Source organism: Mobula birostris, chromosome 8, assembly GCF_030028105.1.
Source record: "Mobula birostris isolate sMobBir1 chromosome 8, sMobBir1.hap1, whole genome shotgun sequence".
Classification (NCBI taxonomy): Eukaryota; Metazoa; Chordata; class Chondrichthyes; order Myliobatiformes; family Myliobatidae; genus Mobula; species Mobula birostris.
The window spans coordinates 2,191,822-2,207,207 of NC_092377.1; the positions used below are offsets into that span (position 1 = coordinate 2,191,822).

The window sequence follows — 15,386 nt, forward strand, 5'->3', positions numbered from 1 at the left end:
TCATTACAAAATGTCTCTCTGGTGCTTCCCACTCCCTCCCCTCTCTTGTTCCCTTTTACCAAACAAGATTTCCCTCTTCCTGCCTCTTCCCACTCTCAGTTTGCAATAGAGACGCATATCAGAAGCAGGTTTATCATCACTCACGTGTCATGAAATTTGTTTTTTTTTGCGGCAGCAGTATAGTATAACACATAAAATTACTACAGTACTGTGCAAAAGTCTTAAGCACCCTAACTATTATTATGCCTAAGACTTCTGCACAATACTGTAAATGAAATACAGAACAAATTATAACACTACCTATATTACTACAGTGCTATAAAACTGTGTATTAGTTCCTAATAATTATTGATGGATGAAATAATCCAGTGTACCCTGCTGCATTCTTTTAATTGACTGTAAATGAGCAAAATCAGCGCAGACACCTAGTGTAGATAATAGACTGCCTTCATACAATGCTTTTGATGACTGTATCATCCAAATCTTCATCTTCATTGTAACATTCAAGAGGATTGTTGATCCTTCAAATTTTACGTAGTTCCTAACTTGTTGAAGTAGTGAAATAGTTTCATTTCCCTCCGACCATTTCTGGCATCTTTGGCCTGAATGCTTGAAACTGCAGTGAGCAAAGGAGTTCAAAATTGTCTTACTGTTTATTTCTTGTTAACCATCAGTGACAAAAACCATTGCATTTTGAATATAAGCTCCTGAAATTGATGCTATTTAAAAGTTGTTTGCTCTAAACGTGGTGTAGTGTCCAGTGGTCGCTCAAGTGCAAGTGTCTCTGCTATTAAAAACTGTTCAGCAAAACTCACCTGTCCCAAATAAATACGCAAACAACAGGAATTCTGCAGATGCTGGAAATTCAAGCAACACACATAACGGCCTGAAACGTCGACTGCACCTCTTCCTAGAGATGCTGCCTGGCCTGCTGCATTCACCAGCAACTTTGATGTGTGTTGTCCCAAATAAATGAAGGGAATCGCAGCTATTTTCTCAGTTAGTTTTTGCTCTTTAATAGTTGTCCCAAATAAGTGGCTGCCCTGATTAACCAGTGGCACAGTTAACTGGAATCCACTGTATTTTCTGGCTAGTTTCCAGCAAGGGAGTGGGCAGGGGTAGTGAGATAGTGGATTACATACAGTAAGTGGGCTGAAGTTTTCAGAGAGCTCCCGAGTCACCACTGCCCTGCGTATTCACTGGCCTCTCTCTCCCACGCATAGTATCGCAGGATCCGGGACGATGTGTTCACCTCCAGTGTGGCCTGTACCCTCCTCATGATGCTGTTCATCATCGCAGTACAGCTGGTGTTTACAGTGCCCGAGTGAGTATCAGAGGCGCACGCGGGCCTACCGAGGCGCATCCCGTGGGACGAGTAGGCAGCAAGCAAAGGACTGTGGTGGAGTGTGTTTGTGCTGTGGGGGAGGGATGGCATGGTAAGGAGAGGAAAGTCATACTGGCAGGGGAGGGAAGAAGAAAAGTCCATTATACCATAAGATATAGGAGCAGAATTAGGCCATTTGGCCCTTCAGGTCTGCTTTACCATTTCATCATGGCCGGTCCAATTGTCTTCTCAGCCTCACCCTCCTGCCTTCCTCCACCCCCGTATCCCTTCATGCCCTGACCGATCAGGAATCTATCAACTTCTTCCGTAACTTAGCCTCCACAGCTCCTCTAGCAATGAATTCCACAGACTGGCCACTCTTCGGCTAAAGACATTCCTCCTCATCTCCGTTCTGAATTGGTATCCCTCTATTCTGAGGCTGTGTCCTCTAATCTTAGACTCTCCCACCAGAGGAAGCATCTTCTCCAAATCCATTCTATCAAGGTCTTTCACCATTTGATAGCTTTCAAGAAGATCCCTGTTAGATTTCTGTTTAATAGTTAGGATTCTTCCAGGACTCAGGAATGACACGTAGTCTTAATTCCAAGATTCAGTTTATTTTAGAGTACAAGCGAACATACAATTATTAAGCAAACTAAATAAAGAGTTGAGAAACGATGCTGAGGGGTGAATGCAAAGACAACAGAATAAATTCCATCACTTTTACAATAAGATAGGAATAAACTAGCTAAAAGGCTACACAATTAAAGCAATTACATTACATGGGTGCTGTGCAAATACTTTGCCAGTGAAAAATGAGAAGTGATAGTAGCTGCTATACCCCTTTCTGCCACTGAGTGGGGATGAACCACCACATACTGTGAGAAATACACGAGTTTGTTAAAAAGTACAAATCTTATAAAAGGTATCATTAAAAGCAAGACAGTGGGTTCCAACATTCCCCCTCATCCTTTCCAAGATAAGAGTACCAAAACTGCTCACAAGACACCCAGTGAGGCCCCATCAGTTCCTTATAAAGCCTCAGCATTACATCCTTGCCTTTATATTCCAGCCCTCTCAAGATGAAATCATTTGCCTTTCTCAGCCTGCAGATTAACCTGTGGGGAATCCTGCATGAGGACTCCCAAGTCCCTTTGTTCCTCAGACTTCTGAATTTTCTCTCCATTTAGAACATAGTCTACGTTTTTATTTCTTCTACCAAAGTGCCTGACCATATACTTGCCAACACTGTATTCCATCTGCCACTTCTTTACCCATACTCATCATTTGTTTAAGTCCTTCAGTAGCCTCTCTACTTCCTCAACACTACCTACAACCCCATTTGTCTTCATATCATTTGCAAAATTGACCACAAACCCATCGTTTCCATCATCCAAACCGTTGATAGATAACTTAATAAGAATTGGTCACAACGCAACCCCCGTGGAACGAAACGGTGGAGGGAGAAAGGTGGGAGATGAGACATGATGGATGGAAGAAACTGGAGGAGGGAGGAAGGAGAGATGATTTGAGAAGGAGGGGTGTGGGAAGGTGTAAGAGGTGGTGCTGGTGGGAGAGAGAAGAGCGAGAGATATGAGGGAGGGACAGTCCTTGGGGGGGAGGAGGATCTGATCGAGGGAAGGTGGAAGAGGGGGAGGGACAGGACAGGTGGAGGGAGGAGGAACTGGTGAGGTGGAGAGGTAGGGAGGAGGGACGGATGGGTGGGGAGGGAGGGGAGAGAGACGTGATGGGGCACAGAGGGAGGGAGAGACCTGTGAGAGGTTGGAGAAACTAATGGAGGGTGAGGAGGAAGGGACTGGTGGGGTGGACAGGTAAGGAGGAGGGATGGTTGGGGAAGGGAGGAGGGATTGGTGAGGTGGAGAAGTAGGGAGGAGGGACTGATGGGAGAGGGAGGACAGACAGCTGGGGAGGGAGGAGGGACCAAATGAGGGAGGGAGTCAGTGAGGGGGGATAGACGTGATGGGGCATGGTGGGAGGGAGGGACCTGTGGGAGGGGGGAGAGACAAATGGAGGGTAGGGAGAAAGGGACGGGTAGAGTAGAGAGGTAGGGAGGAGGGACTGATTGAGGGGGAGGAGGAAGGGATTTGTGGGGGAAAATGAGGGATGTGATTGAAGAAGGAGAAATGTGAGGAGGGAAGAGTGACTGATGGAGGGAGGGAGGAGGGCAGGATTGGTGGGGGAGACAAGAGGGACTGATGGGTGAGAGAGGAGGAAGAGACCTGGGGGGTGGAGGTAGGGAGGAGAGACTGGTGTTCGATGGTGGTGGAAGGGAGTGGAGGGTGAGAAAGCACTGGAAATTGGTGGGGGAGGGAGGCTAAAGGAAGACACTGGATGGATTCCCGGTCTGTTTCCCTGTTATTCTTCCCTTCAACTGCACACACTTCATAGCTGCCCTCTTCTCTCGTCCCTCCACTTCCTCCCTCTAAACCTTCCTTTCCCTTTCTCTTCCCTCCACTCCCTACCTCTACACCTTCCTTTCCCTTTTCTCTTCTCCTGTCCATTTACCCCCTTCCCTCCACTCAGTTCCCCTCTCCTCTTTCACCGCTGCCCTACCTGCTCTCCAAAAGTGAAACAACTCATTCCTTTGGACGTTTCACAATCGGACCAACAACACCCACCATTACCTTTTACAGTGTCTCAATTCATGACAAGATTTAGACCACAAGGCAAAGGAGCAGAATTAGGCCATTCAGCCCACCAAATCTGCTCCACCATTCCATCATGGCTGATTTATTATCCCTCTCAACCCCATTCTCCTGCCTTCCCCCATAACCTTTGACACCCTGACTAATTAAGAAACTATCATCTCTGCTTTAAACTTGGCCTTCACAACCGTCTATGACAATGAATTCCACAAATTTACCATCCAATGGCTAAAGAAATTCCTCTTCAGCTCTGTTCTAGATGAACCTCCTCCTATTCTGAGGCTGTGCCTGTTGGTTCTAGACTCACCCACAACAGGAAACATCCTCTCCACATCCAGTCTATCTAGGCCATTCAGCATTCAACAGGTTTTGCCCTCACAACTTACTGCCCTTGTCTGCACAGGGAAGAGATGAGGCTCAGCCACTTCATCTGCACCGTGCTCGTCCTCTGCTGTCTTCTGTGCTGCACCATGGCTGAGGGGTTTGCCTGTCTCCCGAAGGCCATGCACGAAATGTGCTGTTGGATACAGGAGACATACAGTGTCCGGACCACCATCATGGTCTTCTCCATCTCGATTAATTTCATCTCATCCATTTACGACATGGTGAGTGGAAAACTCAACCTGGCACTTCAAAGTAAATTTATTATCAAAGTACACATGTGTCACTATGTACAACCCTGAGAGCCATTTTCTTGCGAGCAATCACATTAAATACAAAGAAAAACTGTACATAACGAGACAGACAAACAAATCAATGTACAAAAGACACAAACAGTCCAAATACCAAAAAAAAACCCCAAAAAATAATAACAGATAAATCAGCCATAAATTTTGAGAACATGAGATGAAGAATCCTTGAAAATGAGTCCATGGGTTGTGGAAACAATTCAGTGATGGGGTGAGTGAAGTTATCCCATTTAGTTCAAGATCCTGATGGTTGAGGGGTAATAACTGTTCCCGAACCTGCTGCTGTGAGCCCTGAGGCTCCTGTACCACCTTCCCAATGGCATCGGTGACAGGGGAGCATGACCTGGGTGGTGGGGGCCCATGGTGATGGACGCTGCTTTCTGCAACACTGTTCCTTACAGGTGTACCGAGTGGTGGGGAGGGTGTTACGTGTGTTGGACTGGGCTGTAGCCACAACTTCTCGTAGGATTGTCCCCTCAAGGGTTCAAGAGCATTGGCATTGGACAGATTTAGACCATCGCCCCAGAACTTAAGCAGAGAGATTCTGCAGATGATGGAAATTGAGAGTAACACACACACAATGCTGGAGGAGCTCAGCAGATCAGGCAGCATCTGTGGAGGAGAGTAAACAGTCAACGATAGGTGGTACAAGTCAATGATACAAAGATAGGTGGAGGAGCAGGTAGTGTTGGGGAAACAGAGAGCCTGCAGAGAGACTTAGATAATTTAGGGGAATGGGCAAAGAAGTGACAAATAAAATACAATGTTGGAAAGTGTATGGTCGTGCACTTATATGCAGAGATGCAAAGTGACTTCAACTCAAGTCAAGTCAAGTCAAGTCACGTTTTATTGTCATTTCGACCATAACTGCTGGTACAGTACACAGTAAAAATGAGACAATGTTTTTCAGGACCATGGTGCTACATGAAACAATACAAAAACTACACTGAACTACGTAAAACAACACAAAACTACACTATACTACAGACCTAGCCAGGACTGCATAAAGTGCACAAAAACAGTGCAGGCATTACGATAAATAATAAGCAAGACAATAGGCACAGTAGAGGGCAGTAGGTTGGTGTCAGTCCAGGCTCTGGGTATTGAGGAGTCTGATGGCTTGGGGGAAGAAACTGTTAAATCTGGTCGTGAGAGCCGAATGCTTCGGTGCCTTTTGCCAGATGGCAGGAGGGAGAAGAGTTTGTATGAGCTGTGCGTGGGGTCCTTCACAATGCTGTTTGCTTTACGGATGCAGTGTGTGGTGTAAATGTCTGCAATGGCAGGAAGAGAGACCTCGATGATCTTCTCAGCTGACCTCACTATCCGCTGCAGGGTCTTGCGATCCGAGATGGTGCAATTTCCGAACCAGGCAGTCATGCAGCTGCTCAGGATGCTCTCAATACAACCTCTGTAGAATGTGGTGAGGATGGGGGGGTGGGAGATGGACTTTTCTCAGCCTTCGCAGAAAGTGGAGACGCTGCTGGGCTTTCTTTGCTATGGAGCTGGTGTTGAGGGACTAGGTGAGATTCTCCGCCAGGTGAACACCAAGAGATTTGGTGCTCTTAACGATCTCTATGGAGGAGTCGTCGATGTTCAGTGGAGAGTCGTCGTTCCGTGTCCTCCTGAAGTCAACAACCATCTCTTTTGTTCACATTCAGAGACAGGTTGTTGGCTCTGCACCAGTCCGTTAGCCGCTGCACCTCCTCTCTGTATGCTGACTCATCGTTCTTGCTGATGAGACCCACCACGGTCGTGTCATCGGCGAACTTGATGATGTGGTTCGAGCTGTGTGTTGGGAGTCCTTGTGCAGGATACCCCGAAGGTTAACCTCCAGGTTGAGTCGGTTGTGAAGAAGGCGAATGCAGTGTTGCATTCATTTCTAGGAGTATAGAATATAAGAGCAGGGATGTGATGTTGAGGCTCTATAATGCAGGAGTTCCCAACCTTTTTAGCACTGCAGACTGGTTTATTATTTACAATATTCTTGTGGACCGGCTGACCCGGGGGGGTGGGGGGGGGTAGGGTTGCCAACGGACAAGAGTAGCAGTCAAATACATTGTGTTTACCCAAAGAAAGACTACAATGACCATGAAGCCTTGCGCAGGCACCTATGTGCACATGCGTGTACATGCCGATTTTTTTTGACAAATCGTTTTTGGCGATTCTGTTCAGGGAGGTGTTAATCACAACCAGAATATAGGTGATAAGTGGCTAATATGCTCAATTTCGTTTCTAAAAGGGTTTATCTAACAAATTTAATATTAAACACACAGCGCATATTTTCCTCGCATGAATATAGTGATAAGTCACTTATAATCAATAGCATCATAACGTTTTAAGTAACATTTGAATATTAAACACACAGCACATATTTTCCCCATATGAACACATGAAATCATTGCAACACACCAATATCGCTGAATCAGTGGGAGCCCTGGGCTTGTTTCCCTGCAACAAGACGGTGCCATCGAGGGGTGATGGGAGACAGCGATACTCGAATGGGTTCCTTATGTCCAGTCTATTCCGCAATTTAGTTTTCATTGCATTCATTGCAGAGATATGTTGGAAATGGAAGCAACGTTTTCAGTGCTTTCCTGACTATCTCAGGATATTTAGCCTTGACTTTGAACCAGAATACCAGCAGAGATGTTATGTCAAACAACACACATAAAAGTTGCTGGTGAACGCAGCAGGCCAGGCAGCATCTCTAGGAAGAAGTACAGTCGATGTTATGTCAAACATAACTTTTCAGCCTGTCATCATTTGCAAGCTTGGGGAGTTGATCTTCTTCCCGCGCTGACATGGATGACGCGTGCGTAATGACCTCGCGTACGTTCAAGCTCAACTGAGGGTGTGACAGGGAATGAGGAAAGGTGCAGCTGACTCATATTGCCAAATCATATCGTTTCCTAGCGGCCCGGTAGCACAAGCTTTGTGGCCCGGTGGTTGGGGACCGCTGCTATAAGGCACTCGTGAGACCACACTTGCAGTATTGTGTGCAGTTTTGGGCTCCTTATTTCAGAAAGGATATACTGACGTTGGAGAGGGTCCAGAGAAGATTCACGAGAATGATTCCAGGAATGAAAGGGTTACCATGTGAGGAACGTCTGGCAGCTCTTGGGCTGTATTCCCTGGAGTTCAGGACAATGAGGGGAGATCTCATAGAAACATTCCGAATGTTAAAAGGCCTGAACAGATTAGATATAGTAAAGTTATTTCTCATGGTAGGGGATCCTAGGACAAGAAGGCACGACTTCAGTATTGAAGGACGTGTATTTAGAACAGAGATATGGAGAAGTTACATTAGTCAGAGGGTGGTAAATCTGTGGAAATTGTTGCCATGAGCGGCTGCGGGGGCTAAGTCTTTGGGTGTGTTTAAGGCAGAGTTAGATAGGTTCCTGATTAGCCAGGGCTTCAAATGGTATGGGGTAAAGCCAGGGGAGTGGGGATGACGGGGAGAATTGGATCGGCCCGTGGTTGAATGGCGGGGCTCCTGCTGCGTTCACCAGCAACTTTGATGTGTGGGGCTCGTATATGTTATGGTCTTATGGTTCAGGCCATGACCTTCATCAGGTAATCAGTACTGATGAAGAGACTCAGCCTGAAAAGTCGACTGTTTATTTCCACAGATGCTGCCTGAGCTGCTGAGTTCCTCCAGCATTTTATGTGTGTGTTTCTTTCTGTCCCTCTTTCCCTGTCCTCCCGAACTACTCAGCACCCTGTCTCTTTCTCCTCCTACACCCTATGCTCACAGTTTTCTTCCCTGGGGAGGGAGTCTAAAACTAGAGCTTTCAGGGAGAGGAGGAAGATTTAAAGGGGACCTGAGAGGCAACTTTTTCACACAGAGGGTGGTGAGCATGTGGAACAAGCTGCTAAAGGAAGTGGTAAAGGTGGGTGCAATTATGACACTTAAGAGACAATCGGACATGAGGAGGAAAGGTTAGAAGGTTGTGGGCCAAATGCTGGTGAATGGGACAAGCATGTTAAGGCAACTTGATCAGCAGGGATGAGGTATAACCCTTTATGACTTCAGTGCAATGGTCAATATGACTGGGAGAATGTACACAATGCTCTATTTTCATGGTGGAGATGAATCATTTGAAATTAAATCTAGATTAAGTGCATGTGGAAGAAACTTGCAAAGAATAGTAAAACTAATAGGTCATGAAGGGAATGATTTGAGATTCAAGATTCAAGATTGTTTCATGTAATTTCCTGTACACATGGAGAACAAAATAATTGTTACTCCAGATCTGATGAGCACAAAACACACAACAGATAAACAACCTGTGACTGTGAGGCTGAAGTACAGCATCCTCACCATATTCAAGATTGCTGATGACACCATTGTTGTGGGCCATATCAAAGGTGGTGATGAATCAGCGTACAGGAGGGAGATTGAAAATCTGGCTGAGTAGTGTCACAACAAAAGACCATAAGATATAGGAGCAGAAGTAGGCCATTTGACCCATCAAATCTGCCCCGCCATTCAATCATGGGCTGATCCAATTCTTCCAGTCATCCCCACTCCTCTGCCTTCTCCCCATACTCTTTGATGCCCTGGCTAATCAAGAACCTATCTATCTCTGCCTTAAATGTACCAAGTGACTTGGCCTCCACAGCCGCTCATGGCAACAAATTCCATAGATTTACCACCCTCTGACTAAAGTAATTTCTCTGCATCTCGCTTCTAAGTGGATATCCTTCAATCCTGAAGTAATGCCCTCTTGTCCGAGAATCCCCTACCATGGGAAATGACTTTGTCATATCTAATCTGTTCAGGCCTTTTAACATTCGGAATGCTTCTATGAGATCCCCCAAGAGCTGCCAGACATTCTTCATATGGTAACCCTTTCATTCCTGGAATCATTCTTGTGAATCTTCTCTGAACCCTCTCCAATGTCAGTATATCCTTTCCAAAATAAGGAGCCCAAAACTGCACATAATGCTCCTAGTTTGGTCTCACGAGTGCGTTATAGAGTCTCAACATCACATCCCTGCTCTTATATTCTCTACCTCGAGAAATGAATGCCAACGTTGGACTCGCCTTCTTCACCAACAACTCAATCTGGAGGTTAACCTTTAGGGTATCTTGCACAAGGACTCCCAAGTCCCTTTGCATCTCTGCATTTTGAATTCTCTCCCCTTCTAAATAATAGTCTGCCCATTTATTTCTTCCACCAAAGTGCATGACCATATACTTTCCAACATTGTATTTCATTTGCCACTTCTTTGCCCATTCCCCTAAAGTATCTAAATCTCTCTGCAGGCTCTCTGTTTCCTCAACATTACCCGTGCCTCCACCTATTTTTATATCATGGTAAATTTAGTGACAAATCCATTAATCCCATAGTTCAAATCATTGACATACATCATAAAAAGCAGCAGTCCCAACACCGAGCCCCGTGGAACTCCACTGGTAACTGGCAGCCAGCCAGAATAAGATCCATTTATTCCCACTCTCTTTTTTCTGCCGACCAGCCAATGCTCCACCCATGCTAGTGACTTCCTATAATTACATGGGCTCTTATCTTGTGTTGGCATGTGGCCAAGTGGTTAAGGCATTTGTCTAGCGATCTGAAGGTCGCTAATTCAAGCCTTGGCTGAGGCAGAGTGTTGTGTCCTTGAGCAAGGCACTTAACCACACATTGCTCTGCAACGGCACCGGTACCAAGTTGTATCGGCCCCAGTGCCCTTCCCTTGGACAACATTGGTGGTGTGGAGAGGGGAGACTTGCAGCATGGGCAACTGCCGGTCTTTCATACAACCTTGCCCAGGCCCGTGCCCTGGAAACCTTCCAAAACGCAAATCCATGGTCTCATGAGACTAACGGATGCTTATTATCTTGCTAAGCAGCCTCATGTACGTCACTTTGTCAAAGGCCTTCTGAAAATCCAAGTACACCATGTCTACTTCATCTCCTTTGTCTACCCTGCTTGTAAATTCCTCAAAAAATTGCAGGAGGTTTGTCGGGCAGGATTCTCCTTTCAGGAAACCATGCTGGCTTTGGCCTATCTTGTCATGTGCCTCCAGGTACTCCATAATCTCATCCCTAACAATCGATTCCATCAACTTCCCAACCATTGATGTCAGGCTAACAGGTCTATAGTTTCCTTTCTGCTGCCTCCCACCCTTCTTAAACAGCAGAGTAACATTTGCAATTTTCCAGTCATCGGGTACAACGCCAGAACCTATTGATCCTTGAAAGATCATCGTTAATGACTCTGCTTGTTGCTTTCTGTTTTAACTGCACCATGCCTCTATTGCCCTGTAACTCATGCCACTGGCTGTGATTAAGCCTCATCTCCTGCCTGTTCTTTCTATCTTTTCTGTTGGACGCTATCTTTGATCTATTTCTGTTTCACCTTCCTCAGCCCTATCTCTCAAGCTTTCATCCCCCTGCCAAATTAGTTTAAACCCTCCCTAACTGCTCTATTAAACGTGCCTGCTAGGATATTAGACCCCTTTGGGTTCAGGTGTAACCCATCCTTTTTGTACAGGTGGTACCTCCCCCAGAAAAGGCCCCAATGATTCAGGAACCTGAAGTCCCGTCCCCTACACCAGTCTCTCAGCCACACATTAATATGCCTGATCATACTATTCTTGCGTTCATTAGCACGTGGCACAGGCAGCAATCCTGAGATTACTATCCTGGAGGTCCTGCTTATCAGCTTCCTACCTAACTCCTTGAATTCTCTCTTCAGGACCTCCTCCCTTTTCTACCTATGTCATTGGTACCAATGTGTACCGAGACTTCTGGCTGTTCACCCTCTCCCTTCAGAATGCTCTGCACCCGATCTGAGACATCCCGTACCCTGGCACCTGGGAGGCAACGCACCACGCGGGATCTCTATCAGGCTGACAGAACCTCCCGTCGGTTCCTGTCACTGTGGAATCCCCTATGACTACCACATTCCTCATCTTCCTCTTTCCCTTCTGCACCAGGGAACCAGGCTCAGTGCCAGAGACCCGATCGCCGTGGTCGTCCTCTGTCAGGTCACCCCCCTCAACGCATCCAAAACGAGATAACGATTACTGAGGGGGATGGCCACAGGGGTGGCCTTCCCTTCCCTGACTGTCACCCACTTATCTAACTCCTGCAGCCCCGGGGTGACTAACTCCTGGTAGCTCCTATCTCCTATCTACCTTCTGCTCACTTTCCCTAATAAGCTGTAGGTCATGAAGCAGCAGCTCCAGATCCCTAACACGGTCCCTCAGGAGCTGCATCTCGGTGCACCTGGGGCAGATGTGGCCATCTGGGAGACTGGAAGAATCCCAAGATTCCCACATCTGATACCCAGAGCAAAGTACTAACCTTACAGACATGCTCTCTGTTCCTCCGAAAAAAACGCAAGGGAGGAAAAAAACGATGTCCACCTACCTTGCTAAAGCCCAAATGAGCCAAAGCCCTACCACTCTGACTCAGACCGCTCCATCGATGACCGCTCCACTCGGCAGTATCTTCCTTTTATGCCTGAAACTTCTCTGCTCTTCAACAGACGACTGGTGCACCGGTTATAGCCGAGTTCCTGTCAAGCTTTCCCCTTTTAAACTTCGCTCCTGGACCTTTGCGCCACCTCCTCTCTTGGAGCTCTCCAACTCACGACTGGTGCACCGGTTATAGCAATGCTGGAAAATGCATGGTCATACAATTTGGTAGAAGAAATGAATGTGCAAACCATTTTCTAAATGGGGAGAAAATCCAGGAACCTGAGATACAAAGGGACTTGGGAGTCCTTGTGCAGAACACCCTAAAGGTTAACTTGCAGGTTGAGTCGGTGGTGAGGAAGGCAAATGCATTATTAGTATTCATTTCAAAGGATCCAGAATATAAGAGCAGGGATGTGATGCTGAGGCTTTAGAAGGCATTGGTGAGGACTCACCTTAAATATTGTGAACAGTTTTGGGCTCATTATCTAAGAAAAGATATGCTGGCGTTGGATAAGGTTCAGAGGAGGTTCATAAGGATGATTCCAGGAATGAAAGGGTTATCTTATGAAGAACGTTTGATGGCTCTGGGCCTGTGCTCCATGAGATTTAGAAGGATTGGAGGGAGCTCATTGAAATCTTTTGAATGTTGAAAGGCCTAGACAGAGTTGATGTGGAAAGGATTTTTCCCATGGTAGGGGAGTCTAGGACAAGAGGGCACAGCCTCAGGATAGAGGGGCGTCCATTTAGAGGAGCATCAAAACTAAAACCACAAGGCTACTAAACAGCTTCCTCCCACAGGCAGTCAGACTGCTAAATAGCTGCTCCACCTGACTCTGCTTTGGACACTTTTAACTTGCACTGGACACTTATAATTGATTTTAACTGACATGTGGCTGTTGTGTTTTACTATTTATTGTTATGTTTATTATTTAGTGTTGTGTTTGTTATGTTATGATTGCACTGCTCCTGGGAAACGCTGTCTCATTCTGCCCTGCAGAGCTGGCGTACGGTTAGAATGACAGTAAAGTTTTTTGAATCTTTGAATCTTTGAATCTTTAAAACAGAGATGCGGAGAGATTTCTTTTACCAGAGGGTGGTGAATTTGCAGAATTTGTTACCACAGGCAGCTGTGGAGGCCGTCATTGGGTGTATCTAAGGCAGAGATTGATAGGTTCTTGATTGGACATAGCATCAAAGGTCACGGGGAGAAGGCTGGGGAGTGGGGCTGAGGAGGAAATAAAAAGATCAGCAATGATTGAATGGCGGAGAAGACTGTATGGACCAAGTGGCCTAATTCTGCTCCCGTGTCTTTTGGTCTTATGCTCACTGAAGACTGGAGGGGGAGGCCAGAGAAGGTGGGTACCCAGTCAGATGGAGATCAGTTTATACAAGCCTCGTCTCACTGCTGCTGTTAAAGGAAGATATCCTGTATGTTTTCCTTATCTATCTTTCCTGTGAACTTCAGGGATCTATGGAGAGGCAGTCCAAGATCATTCTGGAGGAAGTGTGGATGAACAGGTTAGATTGACCTTAGACTAGGTTAAAGGGTCAGTACAACATTGTGGGCTGAAAGGTCTGTATAGTTCTATGTTCTTATCACATATGCCTTTGCCTTATCTTCACCTACTCTCTCTAGCTGTCTCCCTTCAGTTCCCAGGAGCAGGGAGACGAGGCTTGGTTAAACTGGTGTCCATCACGTGCACACTCCCCACACTGTGTCCATTTCCAAGTCTTCCGTTCTGAGCTCACAGCATCACTCCTCCAGTCCATAGCTTCACTGGCCTGTCCTAACCGATTCTTCCACCTGCAGCCCTTTAAAACTTCTAGAACCACGATTATGATCACTGGCAAATGCTCAAAGCCCATTTATTATTCAAGTCCTATGTCTCTGTATATTACTCTTAAAGTTCTTGCCCAAATTGCACCAGAATATGTGGATCACAGGTTGGGCCCTACAGCCACCTGAAGACCCAACCACTGAGGAGAACATTGTACTCAATTTCAGTGACCATGTTACTACGACCCTGAGATTCATTTTCTTGCATGCAACAAAGAAGTCAATGATAAACTACACACAGAGATTTGAAAAAGCAACTAAAGTACGACAGACTATCTCTGCAAATAAATCACACTGAGAACATGAGTTAGTGGGTAATATGTCGTGAAACGTTTTGTGGTGAGAAGGTGAGGTATTGGGATGAGTTTGGGATGGCTACAGGATGTACCCATGGAAGCAGGGTAAGTAATTAATCTGAGAACGTGGGGATTTGGGGTGTGGGGAGAGGACGGGCCAGTGCAAGATGATCTGATGTAGAATGTTTACTGTATAATGAGCCAGCAACTGACATCCACCTCCATCATATGCTGATAGTTCATTTTTTGATCTTGCTTGAAGATTTGGTGCCCAAATTTGAACCCGTTTGAAGAAATTGGGTACAATGTGACCAAGTGGACAAACTCTAGCATGTGGGCAAACAGCATCTGCAGTCAGCCGGAGGTGAGTACTTCTTCCAAATGTGACCTGTGGCAAGTCCCAGACTCTCCCACAGAGTAACCGTCTATCCACATCCCAACAAATGTGAACCGTGGCAAGTCCGAGACTCTCCCACAGAGTAACTGTCTATCCACATCCCAACAAATGTGCCCTGTGGCAAGTCCCAGACTCTCCCACAGAGTAACTGTCTATCCACATCCCAGCAAATGTGAACCGTGGCAAGTCCGAGACTCTCCCACAGAGTAACTGTCTATCCACATCCCAACAAATGTGACCTGTGGCAAGTCCCAGACTCTCCCACAGAGTAACTGTTCTGTCCATGTCCCAACAAATGTGACCCGAGGAAGGTTGGTTCAATGCAATGCATAATCTAGAAGAAAAAAACAAAATAAAATAATAATAAAAATTAATAAATAAATCAATTAAAGTATACATATATTGAATAGGTTAAAAATCATGCAAGAACAGAAATATATTAAAAAAGTGAGGTAGTGTCCAAAGATCCAATGTCCATTTAGGAATCAGATGGCAGAGGGGAAGAAGCTGTTCCTGAATCACTGAGCGTGTGCCTTCAGGCTTCTGTACCCCCTACCTGATGGTGAGAGTGAGAAAAGGGCATGCCCTGGGTGCTGGAGGTCCTTAATAATGGACGCTGCCTTTCTGAGACACCGCTCCCTAAAGGTGTCCTGGGTACTTTGTAGGCTAGTACCCAAGATGGAGCTGACTAGATTTACAACCTTCTGCAGCTTCTTTTGGTCCTGTGCAGTAGCCCCTCCATACCA

At 46.1% G+C, this 15,386-nt stretch overlaps 1 protein-coding gene across 1 annotated transcript in view; it reads left to right on the top strand.

Annotated features, from left to right (window-relative positions):
• Window positions 1-15,386, top strand: part of LOC140201977 (adenylate cyclase type 8-like) — a 147,087-nt gene that overhangs the window by 53,563 nt on the left and 78,138 nt on the right. Inside the window, exons 9-11 of the mRNA XM_072266844.1 lie at window positions 1,224-1,324; window positions 4,394-4,595; window positions 14,506-14,607. Of these exons, the coding sequence (XP_072122945.1) occupies window positions 1,224-1,324; window positions 4,394-4,595; window positions 14,506-14,607 (405 nt within the window). The remainder of the gene's footprint in view (window positions 1-1,223; window positions 1,325-4,393; window positions 4,596-14,505; window positions 14,608-15,386) is intronic.